The 20644-nt window shown below is 40.8% G+C and overlaps 1 protein-coding gene across 8 annotated transcripts in view; it reads right to left on the bottom strand.

Moving 5' to 3' along the window:
* Positions 1 to 1571: 1571 nt before the first annotated feature.
* YAP1 (Yes associated protein 1) overlaps positions 1572 to 20644 on the bottom strand; it is a 150972-nt gene continuing 131899 nt past the window's right edge. For all 8 annotated transcript variants that reach the window (XM_030560261.1, XM_030560271.1, XM_030560279.1 and 5 more), the window contains 3 exons: positions 20511 to 20641; positions 5832 to 5944; positions 1572 to 5097 (listed from right to left, as the gene is read on the bottom strand). In XM_030560261.1, coding sequence (XP_030416121.1) covers positions 4862 to 5097; positions 5832 to 5944; positions 20511 to 20641 — 480 coding nt within the window. In that variant the 3' untranslated portion in view covers positions 1572 to 4861. The remainder of the gene's footprint in view (positions 5098 to 5831; positions 5945 to 20510; positions 20642 to 20644) is intronic.

Genomic DNA, 20644 nt, shown 5'->3' with positions numbered 1-20644 from the left:
TCTAACTAACTTTCAGCAGGCTATCAAATATAGCAGGTTATTTTGCTCTTTTAACATATTGTTTTATGCAAGTTATGAGTGATTTTCCCCCAGTCTTATCATAATCATAGAATCATAGAACTGGAAGGGACCTCGAGAGGTCATTTAGTCCAGTCCCCTGCACTCATGGTAGGACCTAGTATTATCTAAACCAACCCTGACAGGTGTTTGTCTAACCTGCTCTTAAAAATCCCGAATGATGGAGATTTCACAACCCCTCCCGCCAGGCAATTTATTCCAGTGCTTAACCACTCTGACAGATAGGAAGTTCTTCCAAATGTCCAACCTAAATCTCCCTTGCTGCAATTCAAGCCCATTGCTTCTTGTTCTGTTCTCAAAGGTTAAGAAAAACAGTTTTTCTTCCTCCTCCTTGTAACAACCTTTTACGTACTTGAAAACTGCTATGTCCCCCCTCAGTCTTCTCTCGTCCAGATTAAACAAACCCAATTTTTTCAATCTTCCCTCATAGGTCATGTTTTTTAGATCTTTCACCATTTTTGTTGCTCTTCTCTGGACTTTCTCCAATTTGTCCACATCTTTCCTGAAATGTGGCGCCTAGAACTGGACACAATACTCCAGCTGAGGCCTAATCAGAGCACAGTAGAGCAGAAGAATTACTTCTTGTGTCTTACCTTACAACACTCCTGCTAATATATCCCAGAACGATGTTTGATTTTTTTGCAAAAGGGTTACACTGTTGACTCCATTATGACCCCCCAGACCCCTTTCTGCAGTACTCCTTCCTAGGCAGCAAAGAGTCCTGTAGCACCTTATAGACTAACAGACGTTTTGGAGCATGAGCTTTCGTGGGTGAATACCCACTTCGTCAGATGCATGTAGTGGAAATTTCCAGGGGCAGGTATATATACGCAGGCAAGCTTCACCCACGAAAGCTCATGCTCCAAAATGTCTGTTAGTCTATAAGGTGCTACAGGACTCTTTGCTGCTTTTACAGATCCAGACTAACACAGCTACCCCTCTGATACTAGCCTTCCTAGGCAGTCATTTTCCATTTTGTATTGTTCTTTCCTAAGTGGAGTACTTTGCATTTGTCCTTATTTAATTTCATCCTACTTACTTCAGACTATTTCTCAAGTTTGTCCAGTTCACTTTGAATTTTAATCTTATCCTCCAAAGCACTTGCAACCCCTCCCAGCTTGGTATCATCCGCAAACTTTATAAGTGTACTCTGTATGCTCTAAATTATTGATGATATTGAACAGAACTGGACCCAGAACAGATCCCTGCGGGATCGCACTTGTTATGTCCTTCCAGCATGACTCCAATCTTGCAACATGTTTTAACTTTAAACATTCTAATAGTCTCACTGACTTCAATGGACTATTCACAGGGTTAAAATTAAGCTTATGTATAAGTGTTTGCAAGATTGGAGCCTATAATTACAAAAAATGTTACATGGGGATTAAGAGAACAGACAAAAACCGCAATGCAACAAAAAACAATTCCAATGTGTTTGCCTGATTTAAGTCAAATAGTTTTATCTACTATTAAATGTAAAAACAAACAAGATGTTTTAAGCACAAAGTATATATTTATATCACATAAAACAACTGAAAAAGTATTACATAAAGAAAAATAATGTAACAGAATGTACTTAGGTACCTAACAGGCATGCTCTTACATCTAAAAAGTAACATTGATAACTATATATATATTTTTGACAAGGGTGCATTCAAGAGTTCTCTAACATAGAACATTTAAAATGTGGAGAGTACTTTTTCAAGATACAGAAAAACAAGTCATTATTTTAGACAGGCACACTGGCTATTTGTATAAAACCATGCTTGCAAGTGAAAAGTCACTTTAGTACTAATTCACCAGATGTGCAAAAGCTATGTAAAGTGTTAATCATGTTGAAATTGTCTCTTTTTCTTTTGCATTGCTTCAGTTCCAACACTGATTGGTACAATTTTTGATCCATGTGATTTACTGACACTGTTGCCTATTCCAAAGCATTTGTCTGCCATGATACTGCTAAAGCACAGTAGAGTTAACATGCCTCCTCTGTATTCTGAACACAGTATATTTAAATCTGGAAACTATAACATTAGGACAATGATTTTTGTTGTTTAAATATATACATCAATCAGTAAAAAATACTACCCAAAACACTCTTGTACGTCAAACAAATTTTAACCACTTCATCACTTCTGCTTTTGCAGAATAAAATCCAAATCAATTTCAATTGCCAACAGTACAGCATCTTTAAAGGTACATTCCCTATGAAAGAGAACGGAAATGTCTTAAAGTTGATTAAAGAATCACAAAACAGGTTTACTGTCACAGCAATTCAAGAATTCCCAGTTTGTCAGTACCTACCCCAGCAGTGCTATCCAAATATAGTATAAGCTATTTAGAGTTTTTACAATAAGAAAACATTCCAACATTAAAGCTATGAGAAACACATAAAAGCAAGGGAAAAAAAACCTTGACCTATGCTCATCAAAACTTTGAATTTCCTTGCTTTTGTGGTTTTATATCAGACCATTCAATTTATTTTAAACAATGTAGTGTCTTTTAAAATATCTTCTGTTAAGTGGTGGAAGGAAAGAGGGAAGAACTCTTAATGGGACTGTGAGATGCTCCTATAATCCCTGCTATGGACACAATTTACCGTTTCAAGGGCTGTTTCTGTCATTGCGCATGTAAGTGGCCTACTAATCCGTGGACTATTGGTGTAGTAGAACGTAACTGCTGTTAAGATGCCTCAGTGAGAATCAACACTTTAAAAACCATACTCTGCAACAATCTACATATGCTTTTGTAATTTCTGAGTACCAAAATCCTCATGAGAAATAGCAAATGTAAGTACTTAGTGGCAATTTTTCACATCTCAATTTCTGCTGCTTTAATTTTTAAAGCAATTTTTAAAACTCCAGGACCAAAGAGTCCTTCTAGGTTAATAGTCTACAAATTAATATAAAATACAGCCGTTTTAAGTTTTTGGAGTACAGAAGAACTGAAAGACAATTCTTGTTTTTTTTTTAATTTACTCCTATATCTTAAAAAATAATCAAGCCCTTTAAAACAATTTCTTTAAAAAAATTCCTTTCAGGTTGAGACTTTTCATACCAAGTTTCATACCTAAAGTCTTTTTATGGTCCAGTTATAAACCCTTGAAAATAAGGACTTATAATGTGAATGCTGACAGACCCTCAAACCCTTAATTACAGAGGTGCTAGCTGGTGCCACTATTAATCATCAAAAAATTACTTCATAGCTTATACTGAAAGTTTGATTCATGCTCATTTTGTTCATTTAAAAATACTCTTTGGAAACTGTGTCAACTCCTGCAGATGTTTTAGTGTTACATCTTTTCCTGTTAAAATATAGGTAAGTCATATTCATCTCTACCCCTGCACTAAACTCTACTAATATACACTTCATTACCTGCTCATGTCACCATCTAACACATATCTTTACAGTCTTCTACACATAGTGTCCAGGGCTTATATTTCACCACACAGAACTAAATACTTATTTTGTTTAGGACAGTCTTCATTTTTTTTTCTTTTTTAGTGTTTTCATTACAGTAGAAAGTGAGATGATAATTTAGATTATTTTTCCATGCAAATTAAGGAAAGACTTTTCATTAAGTTGTCTCCCATCATGGACTTCACAATCTAAACTCACTGATTTAATCAAAATTAAAACCTAACCCCAAGAAATTACTTGTAACAGTCAATTAAAAACATGTAGTGTATGGTTTCCCGCTACTTTAAAAGGCATTATAAAAGCTTAGATAGGACACTTCATTCTCAAAGTGCTGCAACCAGATTCTAGTTTCAAATTCTTGCAAGCAGACATGAAAAATAAGCCACTGGTCATTTATTCTAATGATTACATTCAAAGCTAGCCTTTAAAAATAAAAGTTACGGGCAAAACATAAAACCATATGTACTCACTAGTTATTTAGCTAAAATAGACATTTTAGATATATAAAAAAAGCAGACAATTGAGACTTAAATAAGACTGTGAAATCAGAAAATGTAGATTTCACTATTAAAAAAGAACACCTACAATTACGTCCCAAGCTACATCTATAATTAAATTCACTAACAAAACAAAACAGAAAACAAAACAAAAATTCCTCTAGTTTTTGACTGACAAAAGTTATCCTAGAGTATGTGGTAAAAATCAAAAGTTGATATAAGTTTCTATATAAAATGATTCATGATTTACTATACCATAAAATAAAAACAAGAACATTCTGTTGCCTACCGAAAGAGCTAGCAGTAATAAACACTTAACGTCAAACAGTCTTCAGCCCTCCTTTGAGCTATATCTGCAAATCAGTATTGACTTCTTTTGACCAGATACATCTTTTTTGGGCTTTTCAGACCAGTAAGTTGTGTTTTACCACTTGCCACAGGCAGCAGAGGAGACAACTAGCTGAGCAAACTACAAGTGGTGACATGCAGATGTTAACTCACAAATCTGAGTCCTTAGATAAAATGATATGCAAGCGCATATTAGTACAAAAGGAATGGCATTTGTCATCCAAACAGGCTCATCATCCCCCTGCTCCCAACTGAACAGTAGTTGAAACAGCAATAGAAAAAGATCACAAAGATGTCTATTCTTCAGAGTCAACTGTGAGAGAGGTCAGCAATCTATAACAGCAGCGATGGACAAGGAAGAGCAAAATGTTGGATGAAAGAATCTTGTTGAATATTTGTTCGTTTATTTTTTCTGACCACAAACCAAAAGTATGCCACATTGGCTTGTTTTGAACTTCAGGCACAGATGTCTTATCTCCTTAGATCCTTCACAGATTTACAATGCAGTCTCCCTGAGGCCTCTATAACCAAGTAAGAAAACTCTCTTTATCTAGTTTGGTGGCTGCCAATACAGATTCCATGTCATTGAGGATGTCAGAACTCAAAGCCTCCTGCAGACTTGGCATCAGTTCCTCTCCTTCTATATTCATCCCATCTCCTTCCAGTGTCCCAAGGTCCACGTTTGTCCCTGGAATGGCTTCAAGGTAATCTGGGAAACGGTTCTGATGGGAAGGTATGTTACTTTGGCTGATATCACCTAGTTATAACATAAAACAGACAGACATTAAACACATTGAAAGTATCAAACCAATACACTTAAGATAACAAATTAAGGGCTTAAATCCTGGTTGCCTTACTCATGCAATTGATCCCATTAATGGCAATCTGATTACTCCCATAAATCAAACAGTATTTAATTCTCAATGTACATAGAAAATTCCTCTAGTGTTTACCTTCCCAGTTCCCCAATGTTACCATACATCGATCTTTACAGTATTTGCTGTACATGTACAGTATTTTTATACTACATTCAAGAAAACCAATGGCATCTTGTAATAACTGAAAGAATATTACATAATTGAGCACAGTAATACTCAAATATGAGTTTTTGTCCTCAGTCTAGGACAAGCAACATTACTCCAAAAGCTAATGCACACTTAATACACACATAACCATAGGATACCACTACAATTTAGGAGAGTTTCCCCTTAGACAGAATCTTTGACTAATTTCTTACAAACAAGTTTGTGACAAACTGCACACCTTTTAAATCCTCCTAAGAGACAAGAGTTATGGAAAAGAATGCTGTAATATTTCTGATCTGGTGCACATCCACAATATAGTGCTGTCAAGAATTTCTCAGCTTCCCTGAACTGCATGTTCCTTCTTGTGCACTACTGACTGAGCAAGCGAGAAAGACAAATATATTGTGGGGAGGGGGAGATAATACAAGGGAGAACCCTTGTACTATGAGTATAAAGAAAAACAGACCTGTATCCATTTCATCAACGCTGTTCAGGAAGTCATCAGGGGTTCTGGGTACACTATAACTGCTCATGCTGAGGCCACTGTCTGTGCTCTCATCTCTGGAGTGATATGTCCCACTACATTAAAAGAAAAGAAGTGAAATATGAAGGTGGAGCTTTTCAAAAATTAAACCTGTAAAATGTGCACATTTGGATCAGCTCGATGACTTTGGTGAAAGTGTACCTGCTGCCATACTGAATCAGAATTAAAAGCTAACAGCTTGTCTACATGAGACAGCTGCAACAGTTTAACGATATTAATTTTAAAAATCTTTGCAGACATTCCTTTTTCTGCTTAAAAGTGACTTTTTCAGTTTAGCTATAGTTTGCAAGGAATCTCATTAAGCTGCTCTTTAAAAGTAGCAAGGTCCAGACTCACAAAAGGTACTTGGGCACCTAACCGTCTCACACTTAGGCACCTAAGTCCAAGTTTTAGGTTCCAGTGTGATCCACAAAACTCCTGCTTGGCTGCTTACTAACCATGTGGGCATCTAAAGTTTTTGCAGTCAAAGTTACGTAGGCATCTAAGTTTCTGCCTCTGGGCATGTGCATAGGCACCTGGATACCTAGCATGAAGCAGTTGCTATATCCTGACTAAGCCCCAGAGCAATCCACAACTTGTGGCAAGATAAGTCTCCCACCTCTCAAGAGAGTGCTCTAACCACTGAGCTATGGGTAACTGTTATGTGGGTCTCCCTCAATCTCTCCTAAGGAAGTTGTTCTACTTTAATTGTTTAACTGGAGCTAGGGGGGCTGAAACCTTAGCCTCCCACTTCCCAAGTGTCCGAACCACCAAGCTACAGTCACACTCTCTCTCTCTCTGGCTCAACCACTAAGGGCATGTCTACACTACAAACTTGACATACGTTAGGTCAATTTACAGTCACTACGGTAATTACCTCTCGTTATTAGCCTCTCATGGATGTGGAGTTATTATGTCAGTGCAGTAGGGCACTTACATGGGCAGGAGCAAGGCTGTAGCGTGTACACTGACATAATTAGGTCAACGTAAGTTGTTGTAGGTTGATCTAACTCTGTAGTGTAGACCAAGCCCAAATATTCATCCACAGTGGAACACCTCCAACAGGAAAGATTAAGGGCCCCATGTCAGATTATCAATTCAGAGGGGGGGGAACTGAATCCAGGTTTCCAATGTACCAACTGAATGCTTTAACCAGTGGGCTAAAAGTTATGAGGCGTCACCACGTCCTCCTCCAGGTATTTTGTGTGGCATGAGGCAGACACTTAATCCTTTCTCACAAGAAATAACTAAAAGGGGTACCTGGTTGTCGATCACTAGCACACTGGGCTGCCATGAGAGAGGCAGGGGCTGAGTCTCCTTAGAATCTCGCACTGGTTAGCTTAGGTGGTTTCCCACCAAGCATGCTGGCTTTTGAGGAATGCATTCTTAGGCATCTATCTCTCCCATGCACTGTATTGGGAGCCTAGGTGCCTAACTCAGGTGACATGGATTGCAGGGGTGTTCCTGTGATTTTCTGGGTGTGTAAGTAAAGTTAAGCGCTGTGACTCTCTGCATCACAATACATAAGTCCCTTTGTGGATCCGAGCCTGTGTGTCTACACAGAGCTTTGTACCTGTCTAAACTAAATCAGTTTAAAAAACATACCTCTAATTAAAACTGGTACAAGTTTGTGTGTAGACAAGACTTAATCACAATATTTATCCCTTGTGTAGCACATTTTCATAGCATTGCACAAATATTAACTAAATTAAAGGGCACTAACAATTTGAAAAAAAAAAGTTTTTTTTTTGGTAGCCCAATATTTCAAAATGAAAGCCAAAGTTGTCTATGCACATGCAATTTTCTAATTATCATCCAATATTGTGGGCACGGATCAGCATTCATGTTGCCCGCCCGATCAGTACCCAGCTTGTGCAAGCTAATGATCCAATTAGCATATCAAACTGGATGATGAATCCTGGTCACGTACCACCTGAGGCATGTTGCACATACCCTAAGGAGAAGACTGTGCCACCACCAATTCAGCTTCACTTTTCATAGCAATAGTGGGAGTACTAATGTAGACCAGCCACCGGTATTAAAACCGGTGAGAACAGGTCGTGGCATGGAGGTAAACAAACCAGGTGTTACTATGGGCCTACTGACACTAGCTCTCCTATAGTTGCTACCAGGGGGCACCAGGGAGAGCAGTAGGATGGTGGGAAGTTTTTAGAAAAATACTAGTGAAAACAAATACTCAAGTTACTGTAACAGACTAATTGTTCAGTTTGTTTACTTTGTGCATTTGATCAAGTATTACTTTGTACATAATTAGATTTCCTCTTCATCTGTATTTTCGTGAGAAAACACATAGGAACAATGCAGAAGATTTTCAAACCACTAACTTCATTCTGAATGTTTATGATTTGTTTCCAATTTTCAAACCCGTATTTCTTCAGATTGTGGCAGTATAAAAACCAGAAATCAGTTAGCTGTCTTAATACTGATTTTTTCCAGTTTCAATAAATACTTGAACCCTAATGTAGTTTTTGTGCACAACTTGACGTAACATTCAGACACACACTAATCCTTCTGGTAATGCACCAATGACACATGTATGGCAGTAGCTGTCGTCACCTACAGACAAGCAGACATTGAATAGCTGACATCTGTTCAACCCAGGATGTAAGCAAAATACTGTCAACAAGAAATACCAGATTGATTTATTGAAGACATTTTTGCCATACTATCAAGAAAACTCAACATTTTTATAGGATTATTGCTTAACAAATCTAGATTTTAAAACAGCATATTTGATTACCCATGCTGTATAGTAAATGTTTTTTTCCCTTAAGCTGGCAGAAGTCAACTGTTCAAAGTAATAAATAAGCTTTTTAAAATGTCTGTGAAAAAATACCATTTCTATTTGTGGAGTGAAATGCTAGAACTAGCACTGAACCTAAAATGAACTAAATCACTCGAACAATGAAGTTTTCTTGGCTGCTGCGCTCATGCTTGGAACTGCCACCCTCTCCTCTTTCTTCAGATCACTCCTGAAAGCATACTTCCTCTGCCTTTTAACAGAAATGTCTTGAGGTAGTCACCATTCTAGATGGCCATACTACCTAATGGTACTGTGTGGGGCTAAACTTGTCTTACCTGAATTAGACTGGGTGCGTCTCTGGAGAAGAGACACTCTTTCTTGATGTTCATACAGAACAAAGCATAACATTGAGGCTAATGAATATTACCATCAGCACCAATATAGAAACAAACAATTAAAATATTACTGGACTGCTGATATTTTATGTATACAATAATAGAAGTTAGAAGGTGGAAAACACCTATTAAAGATGCATCTTTGCATGCTCCATCTTAAAAGATTAAAACACTACAAAGCCCACAAATGCTGATCACTGCCATTAAAATTGTGTTCAGTGAAATGCTGAATTTAAATTTTTAAAAACTGCTCTAAGTTGGTGTCTTTCTCTGAGTCTTCCCCAGGGTGTTCTGTATTTTAGTCTACGTAGACTGCAAGCTCTTTGGGGCAGGATCTTTTATGTCTTGTACAGAGAACAGCCTGATCTCCCTTGCCAACATATTAGTTAGTATAAAACTGATTTATGTTTTTACTGAAAACCATCCTGAGTGTAAAATGCTCAATTAGATTTAAGAAACGAGGTATTCCAAGCCACATGTTACTGGTACACTCTCCTCAAGATAGATATAAGAATAGTTATAAAAAAGAATGTTTAACCCAGAAATACTTTGAAAATCTGCAATAGCTACAATCCTCCCCACCCCCAAGAAAAAAAAAAGAAAAAAGTTCAAACAGCTCAATGGGGCTTTGATAAAATATGTTTTTGGAGCTGGGCCCAGCATGGCTGTGGTTCTTTACAGAAGACTCTACTTATTGGCTATTTTTTCTTCTTAAGGAAGTGTGAATTAAGGTCAGCTTAAAAGTTTGACTTTTCTAGCTTATAGCCATTTCAGATAGAATCCATCACATGCATTATTTTTTAATTTAACGCGTATGCACCAATATTATTTACTTTACAACATTTATAAATCCACAAACTGAATTACCATCATCAAAAAGAAGCAAGTAAAGTCGCCAAGGGATTTCACATATAAATATATAACAAGCATTTGAAACCAGGAACTATTTCTCTAAAGTCAAATAATGGATTTTGAATATGTGAAGATACGACCACTGAAGAATGAATCACAAAATACTGAAAGTTTCTCTGCACTGGCTACAATAACTATGCCTTCAAAAACAACAAGGAGTCTGGTGGCACCTTAAAGACTAACAGATTTATTTGGGCATAAGCTTTCATGGGTAAAAAACCACACCTGAAGAAGTGAGTTTTTTTACCCATGAAAGCTTATGCCCAAATAAATCTGTTAGTCTTTAAGGTGCCACCGGACTCTTCGTTGTTTTTGTGGATACAGACTAACATGGCTACCCCCTGATACTTTATGCCTTCAAAGCAACCTTTTCATACCAGGAGAGGAAGCCATGACCTACTTGGCAACTACAGCTAGTGCGGACAGACTTCTTAATCCATGGAAAATAGCTGAGGGTCCACCATAGGGAGAGATCTCAGGCCCAACAGATGGAAGAAGAAACAGCTAGGGGAATGAAGTGGGCTTGCTAGCTCAAGAGGAGGGGCATGCTCATTCCATCAGAGGAGAACTAGCTGGCTTTAGAAGATAGCTAGGATATCAGAAGGACTAACTGTGTCCGACAAAAATAGCAGAACTGGAAGGGAAGGTTGATGCAAGCATATGTAGAAGATAAATGATCTGGATGAAAGAATGAGCCCCACCAAAAATTAGCTTGAAGAAAATAAGCAGTCCTTAACACTCAACTCCTTACATACTAATCTCTGCTCCCTAAAAACAGATTCTGTGCCCTGGTGACTGAAGTGGTTTATTTATCTAGGTGTTCGGGAGGCCACTGCTGCTGGAGATTCACTGCAACATCCCTCCACTGCCACATTCTTTATGACCAAAGTAGGAAGAAATATTGGGCAAGAAGCCTGCACCAGGAGTTGGCAACTGCAGACACCACGGAGAAAAGGTACCAGGAGAAAGGAGCAAGAGCATATTTCCTACTTTGCCAGGAATTCCACCAATGACTTGTAAGTGGTCAGCTCCAGTCTGCAATCAGCAACTTCCTCTGCTACTCACACCGGGCAACACCACCACCCTCTCATGGATTTACCAAAAACTCTCTTGCATTTAACTACTTTGTTACCTCATAGTCACCATATGGCAGTATACCCCAGGTATTCTGAGATCCACATGTTGGTTAAAATGTTAAGGTTCCAGTTGCTTGGTGATGGGTGTGAATATTAATTTCTGAACAACAATAATAAACAACCCACCCTCTGGGTTCTGTCTGTGACGTTACTGACATATACTATGACCGTATAGATCATTGTTGCAACCAGGGTCCTGTGGCTGCACCAGTTCTTATACAGAGGAGGCCAAGGGGGGTGTCTATGGAAAGGTTGTAGTTTGCTGGTTATGATTATATTGTCTGTATGTGCGTATCATTTTTGTATTTAAAGTTATGAATATTGGCTATGTATTTGTTTGATTCTAAGTAGCCTCTGTGAAGCATTTGGTCAGCTTCTTGAGAAAGGACTAGTCTCATTAAGTGGCCAATCAAGAAACACTTAATTGACAATGGACTTTGGGAGATGCCAATCCACATCTGAGCTTTTCTGGGAACATTCGAACTAACATGTAAACAATGGTGTTGGCCTGCAAAAAGCTGAACCATTCATAGACATGTGACTTGCTCAGGTGGCTACAAATTCCATATTGTTGCTGTGATCTTGCACAGGAGAACAAAGGGGTTTCCGCCCACAAGAGAAAGAACATAAAAGGCCCTGGAAACCTCTCCATTTTGTCTTCAGCTGGTTCAAAAGATAGCCTCTCCATCCCAAAGAGATGCCTGAAAGAAACTGGAACAAAGTACAGTAACTACAGGGGTGTGAGTAATTGCTGGACCCAGACTAGGAAGGAGCCTAGTCTGTGAAATAATCTTATTGGAACACCTCTGTGGGTGAGATTTACCTGCATTTAGTTTCCTACTGTATTAGGCTTAGACTTGGGTGTTTTTGTTTTACTTGGTAATTTACTTTGTTCCGCCTGTCATTTGGAACCACTTAAATCCTACTTTTTATATTTAATAAAATCACTTTTTGCTTTTTAATTAACCCAGAGCAAGTAATTAATATCTGGGGGAGCAAAGAGCTGTGCATATCTCTCTATCAGTGTTATAGAGGGCGAACAGTTTATGAGTTTACCCTGTATATGCTTTATACAGAGTAAAACAGATTTATTTGGGGTTTGGACCCCATTGGGAACTGGATGTGTGTGTGCTGGAGACAGGAGCACGTCGTAAGCTGTTTTCAGTTAAGCCTGCAGGTTTTGGAGGATGTGGTTCAGACGTGGGTCTGTGTTTGCAGCAGGTTAGCATGTCTGGCTCAACAAGACACGGTTCTGAAGTCCCAAGCTGCCAGGGAAAATGGGCTCAGAGGTAGTCTCAGCACATTAGGTGGCAGTCCCAAGGAGGTTTCTGTGATCCAACTCATCACACTGTCCTCCTGTGACATTTATTCCATAACAATGGAGGAATCCTGTACTTTATGAAGTAGTTAACTGATTTAGTCCCAGGAATAAAATAAGGATTCCATTTTTTTTTGGCACTTATAAACAGTTGGCAGAAACATCTCTTGCAGCTTGTCTGTTTGATAAATTTAAAGCATTAAAGACCAGAATGAAGCACCTGCAATCACATAATCACACTGACAACCTACAAAGCCAACTATTGACGTGGGCTCAAAACAGCAGCAGACTTTGTGGCTCTGTCCTCAGTATGCAATGTTGTTTGGCAGGACGGCCTGTTTCTGATAGTATCAAAAATACTGTCTTGGAGAACACGGTGCCTACTGACAGAACAGACCAACAGACCTCATCCACTGAGCAATGGGCTCCCACAGGGATCCGTCTTGGAACCTTCGTACTTGGATATTTATATCAGCAATATGCCATCAACCCAGTCACAGTAATTTGGATATGCAGATGATGCCACAGTTGCCACCCAAACGGAATGCATACTCACAGAAGATCTGAAAAAATTGAAAGTGTACTATTGGTTATGCTGACTCCAACTACACCTTCAAAAATGCTGCGTTCCACTTGAGTAACCAACACACAAAGAAGCTCTGGAATGTCATCTTCTGCAACAACTCCAGCACAAGAATTTCCCAAAATCTTTTGAAATAGTTCTGGATTGCACCCTCACATACTGCCAACATCTGTAAAAAAGTTGGGCTGCCAATATAAAAAATACAATATAATCCACAAGCTAGCTGGGATCAGATGGGTATCAAGATGCTTAGCCCTTCTCTTCTCAGGAGCTGCATGTCAGTATGGGCAGGTGGCACGAATATGAAACCTGTCGATATGCAATTGGACATTGCTCTGAGAATTGTCACAGGAGTGTTGGAGTCAACAATCAATAGTCTGGCTTCCCATCCTTGCGCATATCTTACCACTGTCTCTCCGAAGCATCAATAAGAGAATGCAACTGCACAACAACAAACATAGACTTGCCCATCTATGATGATCTCCAAACACCGCCCCCGTCCTCTCCTATGATATTGCCTTATGTCCAGGAACCCCTTCTGACTGGTGCCCAAAGTTCTCAAAATCAAGACACCCCCACCAAAACAGTGGGGGTCAAGAATCAAGACCTGATTACGGATCCCACAGACCAACCACCTGGATTCAGCATGCTATATAAGATACAGATCACAGCAAAAGGCATCAGAACCGCACATGAGCTTTGGAATTACTTAGTGTACAAACAGAAAATGAAAGACAGCATAATATGTGCATGTGTGAACTGCTGCCCTCCAAGATCCTTCTGTAGAGGGACAGCCTCAATTCGTTCCATTTTACCAGAAGTCAGAGTGGATAACAAACTTGGATGTCCACCTTTAATGTTGATTTGCAAGTTGTCATATGAAAGAAGAAGAAAGAATTATTTAGGTGTGAATGGTGCTTTTCAGACAAAGTGAGAGGCCCCATTTGCTTACACTCTAAACAAGTTATGGTGTGATCTTTCACTGATAAACTTATTGTCACTTATGCATTCTAATATACATATATATCTAAAAATGTGAGGACTTTGAGTGAAATTGGGTTTGTGCAGAAGGTCAGCACAAGACCTATGTACCATTTAAAGTCCTCAAAATATAGTAATCTGAATACTTTAGAGTGTGAGCTCAGGACTCAACTGCGAGCAATATGCAGATAGCACACAGCTCTACTTATTTTTCAGAATATATGATCATACCACTACCATCAAGATAACCTAGGGTTTGGATACAACCAGCTCAAGGAGAAAGCAAGATAGATATTATGTTGGTAGGAGGAGGAAAATACTTTGAAGAGTTTGCAGCCACAACGTAGTCTATCTTGGTTAATGGTACATACCCCCATTTGGTCAATTCAGTGTAGTTTAAGAGTGCTCCTGAATCCTTCACTGAAGCTAAAGTCTCACATAAGAGTCTGTGAGTAAAGCTCGCATATGATCCAAAAACAAAAGTGGGATGGGTCCGTAGTCAAGACTGGTATGCCATCCTCAGGTGCACCTTCAAAAGGCCTGTCTGACCCCGCTGGGATATCTATGAGAGCTTTACTGGGAGGCTGAGGCAAAAAGTAGGGACTGACGACATTTATAGCCCTTTCCCTTTCTTTTGTAGGGCTCCTGACTGGAAGGCACTGGAAATCTGGGAGGCTGCTGGGGCCTTAAATGCCTCCTGGAGGCTCGGGGCATGTCAAGGCTCAGGGAGCGAAGAGTGGCCCTTGAGTCTTTGAGGCCATGAAGCTTGAAGTCTGTTCAGAGAACGGAAAGGTACTCTCAAAGGGGAGGTCCTGGATGCACTGCTGTACCTTGTAAGAGAGGCCTGAAATCTAGAGCCACGAACAGTGCCTCATGGCAACCGCTGACATCATCGTTCCGGTTGCTGAGTCGGCCACCTCCAGAGCTGCCTGGAGGGAGGTCCTGGCCATCTTCTTGTCTTCCACCAGAATGGCCACGAACTCCTGCCTTGACTCCTGGGGCAGGAAGTTCTTAAACTTGGCTATCGAGTCCCACAGATTAAAATTGTACATCCCCAGCCGAGCCTGCTGAGATATGTAGCTGGAGGCTGCAGCTGAATAAACCTTGTGTCTGAACAGGTCCAGTCTCTTAGCCTCTTTATTTTTGGGGTAGCGCTTGACTACCCTTGTCTGTCCCGCTCGTTTGCAGCCCAAACCACCAGGGACCCGGGGAAGGGGAGGGAGATGCGAATACAGGTACTTAACCACCGGCCTGTACATGGTATTTCTTCTCCACCATTTTTGAGGTAGGGGGCAGAGACGAAGAGGTCTGCCATAGCGCCCTGACAGGAGCCACTGAAGCCAGGATATCAGAATAAGCTGTGCACAGACTCTTCAGCTTCTCAGCTTCCAGCTCCCATTTGTGGCGACTTGCTCCTGATGGACCCTGAGGTCATCTGGAGGGAATGGGTTACTAGGGTCTGTGACCACCTCCTCCATGGATACTGAGGAAGAGGCTAGTATTGGAGGAGGGGCTGCTTCTTTTTCCTTCATCTGTACCACTTCCACTGGGCCCACTTCTGAGACCTCGGTACTGGGGTTGGTACTGGAGTCAGGGTCCGGTGTTGGGTGGGATGAAACAGTGGCTCGCCTCTTGGACCCCACTGAGTATGAATGGCGGGAAGAGGGCACCAGCACTTGGTGAAACCCCACAGGTTTCAAGACTGTGACTGCATTTGCCAGTGGCCCAGTGGCCAATTGCCAGCTGGGGCAGCCAGTACTGAAGTCCAGTGCATAAGTCGGTTACTGGTACTTCTTCAGCGGGGTGAAGGATTCCCCTCTAGACTCTGAAGAGGATCCCTCCCTCAGAGACTATGGGGTTGCTGTACCCACTTCCGCCTATAGGCAGTGCTGGGGAGCCAGTGACTGGGCGGAGACTGTTACAGTGGAACCATGAAGGGTTTTCCTCTGGGCGGTACTATGATGGCCCCTTGATACTTTCTGTCCCCAGTAGCCCTGACTAGCAGGGGCCTTTAGTGGGTGGGCAGGATGGGGAGGGACATCAGATCCTTTTCTGCCTGACAAGCCTCTAGGGTCAAACAGGCCTGAAGCCACAAGGTCCCATGACTGCTCCTGGGAGTCAGGGTGGGTGCTCTAGGTGAAGTCGCTGGAGCCAGAAGTGCATCTGGGGAGGACAAGCCGCCTACCGCAGATCTCACCATGCTAGTCACTCTGCTTTTTCCTCTTCAGCACCGTAAAGCACCCTCTCTCAGTGAGCTGTTTCTTATGCTTCTTCTTCGGCACCGGGAATGGAGAATGGTGCCAGGAAGAGCACAGTGTTGGGGCAGCACTTCGCATGGAAGCCAAAGGGCTCGGTGTCAGTTCGCAGAAGCTCAGCTCCGAGGCTAGACTGAGGGCTGCCTCCACGAGTACAACCTTCAGATGAATGTCTTTGAGTGCACGGTCTGAAGCCCCTGCAGATCTGGCTTCTCCTTAACGCAAGTTTCCCTGAGGCACTTTAGACAGCTAGACTGCAGGTCACTCACTGCCATAGGCTTGCTGCAGGAGGCACATGGCTTGAAGCCCAGGGACTGGAGCATGCCCAGCCCCTGGGACAAAAGTCCCTCGATGACAGGGACCACTATTCACACTATATACACTACACTAAGTAAGAACTCTCGATCATAAGCCGGTTTGTTTATAAGCCGACCCCTCCAAGATGGGTAGGTAAAAATGGAAAATCTTTATAACCCATTCATAAGCCGACCCTATAATTCAGGGTTCAGCAAACTCTGATTCCCGGGCCATCAGGATAAGCCGCTGGTGGGCCGAGATGGTTTGTTTACCTCAAGCGTCTGCAGGTACGGAGATAAACCTCAGTAAACAAAGTGTCCCAGTGCACCAGCTGCTTACCCTGACAGGCCGGGACAGTAACTGGTGGGGAAATTTTTTTGTGGGGAGAAGCTGGGAGTCAGGAGAGTAACCCCTGTGACCACCCTCCACGTGACCTCACCCTAGCCCAGGACCCCTGCATTCTCCCCATCCAATCCCTTCCCACCTTATCTGGGGAGGGCCAAGGGAGGATGTCTCTGACCTGGTTGGAGCTGCTCCGGGAGGCTGGGCAGCGCAGTGGCAGCTTACTCCAGCGGGCCAGACCGGGCGGCACAGCCGCAGCATGTTCCAGCGGGCTGGGCTGGGCGGCACGACAGCAGCGTGCAGCCTACCAGCCCTGGAGATGCAGCTGCTTGGGAGGCTGGGGGAAGAGTAGCGTGGCAGAAGAGGAGAGACTCTGGCCTCACCTCTTCCCTTCTGGCTCTGCTGCCTCTCCTTGCTCCCCCTGTTGGGGGGAGAGACTGTGTCCCATCTCTCCCTCTCTATACTTGTTCATAAGCCGACCCCTTTCTCTGGTGCCTCCCTTTTTTACTAAAAAAATTCAGCTTATGAACAAGTATATATGGCATAACTCTAACTACTAAAACAATAAGCTACAAAGTCCAAACCACTGGGAAAGCAGCATTGCAAGAGCAAGAGGGATTGTTCCAAGCAACCATCACGGATAGTAACAAGGAACTGAGAGGGTGTGGAGCTGGTGGCACCCCTTATACTGGCACATACACACATGGCTCCAGGGAGCACCAGAGCTGGTTCTACAGATAGCACTAAGGGAAAAATCTCTGACAACTGCATGTAGTGGACACACCCTAGTATGGAATGGACATGAGCAAGCTCCTGAAGAACAATAAGAAGTTAGACGTCCTTTCAGTATTAAACCTAAGGTTTTTGTTTTTCTATAGGATATGAAATAAGGTCAGGTTAAAAAATAGGGATGAGCATATTTTGCTGCATGGAAACACAGAGTATGTTTGGAATACCTACTTTTACAAAGGAGACCAATGCTTAATTTTAAAGGAGATTTAAAAAAAAAACATTGATAAGCTCATGTGTACATAAAGTTATTACATTAAGAAGTCATTTTCTCATAAATTTTGTTCAGTAGGTGATGAACTGGTTTGTTAGTTTAGAAAGTTGATAGAAACCATGCTATGATAAAAACTTGTGGCAAAAGTCTAGATGCTTGATGCTTCTGAGAATAATACAGGCTTTGGAATCCCCTAGCAAAATGGGTTATTTGCTGGTCAGAGTCAATCAACTTCTTTCACATTTTGATTTAAGCGAATATCTTGTCGGACTAGTGTCAGGCTGCAGTATTTTCTCCAAAACACTAGCAGCAACTAGTAAGCATTTACATAATCTACCTAAAACATTAAATTTGTGTCAAGTCAAGTGAAAACTGTCCTTAACGCCTGAGACTGTGTGCAGAAGTTACACAAATAGCAATGTTTCATAGATTCCAGAAGGGACAACTGTGATCTTCTAGTCTGACTTCCTGACTAACACAGGCCACAGAACTTCGCCAAATTAATTCTTAGAGCATATCTATTAGAAAAACATCCACACGTGATTTAAAAAAATTGTCAGTGATGCAGAATCCACCACAACCCTTGGTAAAATGTTCCAATGGTTAATTACCCTCACAGTCAAAAACGTATGCCTTATTTTCAGCTTGAGTTCGTCTAACTTCAACTTCCAGCCATCAGACTGTGTTATACCTTTCCCTTCTAGACTGGAGAGCCATTATCAAATATTTACTCCTCATATAGGTACTGATAGTCTCTAATCATGTCATCCTTCAATCTTCTCTCTGTTAAACTAAATAGATAGACTCCAGGAGCTCAATTACTAAAAGACAGGTTTTCTAATCTTTTAATCAATCTTGGGCTCTTCTCTGAATCCTCTCGAATTTTTCAACCTCTTTCTTGAATTGTGACCCCAGAACTGGACACACTCTTCCTGCAATGGTTGGACCAGTGCCAAATACAGAGGTAAAATAACAACTGTACTCCTCCTCATGACTTTCCTGTTTATGCATGCAAGGGTCACGTTAGTCCTTTACGCAACAGTGTTATAGTGGGAGCTCATGTTCAGCTGATTATCCATCATGACCCCCAGATCCCTTTCAGTCACTCCTTCCCAGGAGACAGTCCCCTATCCTGTAACTATGGCCCACGTTCTTTGTTCCTAGACATATATTTAGCCATATTAAAAAGTACATACTGTTTGTGCCCAGTTTATCAAACGATACAACACGTTCTGTATTAGTGATCTGATCTCTTCATTATTTACCACTCCCTCAAATTTTGTATTATTTGGGAACTTTATCAGTGAGGATTGTGTGTTTTCTTTCAGGTCATTGATAAGAATAATAATGTAGTGCCAAGCCTGATCCTTGAAGGACCCCCACTGGAAACAAATCCACTTCATAATGATTCTCTTTTACATTTTGAGACCAGCTTTTAATCCATTTAATGTATACCACCTTAATTTTGCATTGTGCTAGGTTTTTTGTTAAATCAAAATGTCATGTGTTACCAAGTCAAACACCTTACAAAAGTCTAGGTATATTACATGAACACTAGTATCTTATCAACAAACTTGTAATATCACTATCAAGTTAGTCTGACAGGATCCATTTTCCATAAACCCACGATGATTGGCATGAATAAAATTACCTTCCTTTAATCCTCTATTAATCTAGTCCCATATCAATTGCACCATTATTTTGCCCAGGATTGATGTCAGACTGACAGGCCTATAACTACTAAGCATCTCCTTTACCCCCTTTTTAATATTAGCACATTAGCTTTCTTCCAGTCTTCTGGAACTAAATTTGTGGATCCAAGTTATCTGGACCTACTGATTTAAAAATGTCTAACTTTCAGTAGGTGCTGTTTAACGTCCTCATGAGATACTACTGGAATGGAAAGTGTTATCATATGATAGCACTACATCATCTGTTCTTTCCTCAAATATAGAACAGAAATATTTATTGAACACTTCTACTTTTGATGCAGTATTATTGATAATTCTATCATTTCAATCTAGTAATGGATCAGTGCCATTATCAGGATGCTTTTTGTTCATAATATACTTTAAAAATTCCTCCTTATTTTCCTTAAATCTCCTGGACACAGATTTCTCCTTTCTTCATTGATACTTTGACGAAGCACAATCCAAAATGCCAACTCCTTGAACAAACAAATGAACTTTAAACAATATGGTATTTAAAATAAATCTCACCACTGTTTCTGGCACTAATCCTATTTCAGCAAAAATATTGCCAAGCTAAATACCCTATGTGAAAAAACTTTAAAATTAACCTCCAAGTGTAGTCGTAAATGTGCCTCACAGTTCATTTGATCTCACAGAAAGCTATTCACAAGCTCTTCTGAGTCAGTAATTTTAAGATGACTGTTAGTCAACAGATTATGCATAGGGAAACATGTTACGACGTTGAATAAGAATCCTTCCTACAAGTCTGAACAGTTTACTTCCTCCCAGAGGAGATAGCTTTTAAATCCTTAACTTTTACTTCACTTGCCATTTAAGGAAAGATTCAATTACAGCCGTAGTTTCTGGCACAGACAGATGTTCAAAATAAACTATTACATGTACTAAACAGAATCTTAATTTTTTTCAGTTGCTACTCCTACAAACCTGTTAAGAAAGGGATCGGAACTATTTGTAGTCATTGTTCTCAGGTCTTGAGCCATTCCGGGAGATGACACTGGATTTTGAGAGCCACCATCTTGTTCCATAGTTGGAAGTTGGCTACGGAGAGCTAACTCCTG

The sequence above is a fragment of the Gopherus evgoodei genome, chromosome 1 (genome assembly GCF_007399415.2).
Source record: "Gopherus evgoodei ecotype Sinaloan lineage chromosome 1, rGopEvg1_v1.p, whole genome shotgun sequence".
In the NCBI taxonomy this organism is placed as follows: Eukaryota; Metazoa; Chordata; order Testudines; family Testudinidae; genus Gopherus; species Gopherus evgoodei.
The sequence above is the reverse complement of the archived record's forward strand: the minus strand, read 5'-3'. Positions and strand labels throughout refer to the sequence as shown.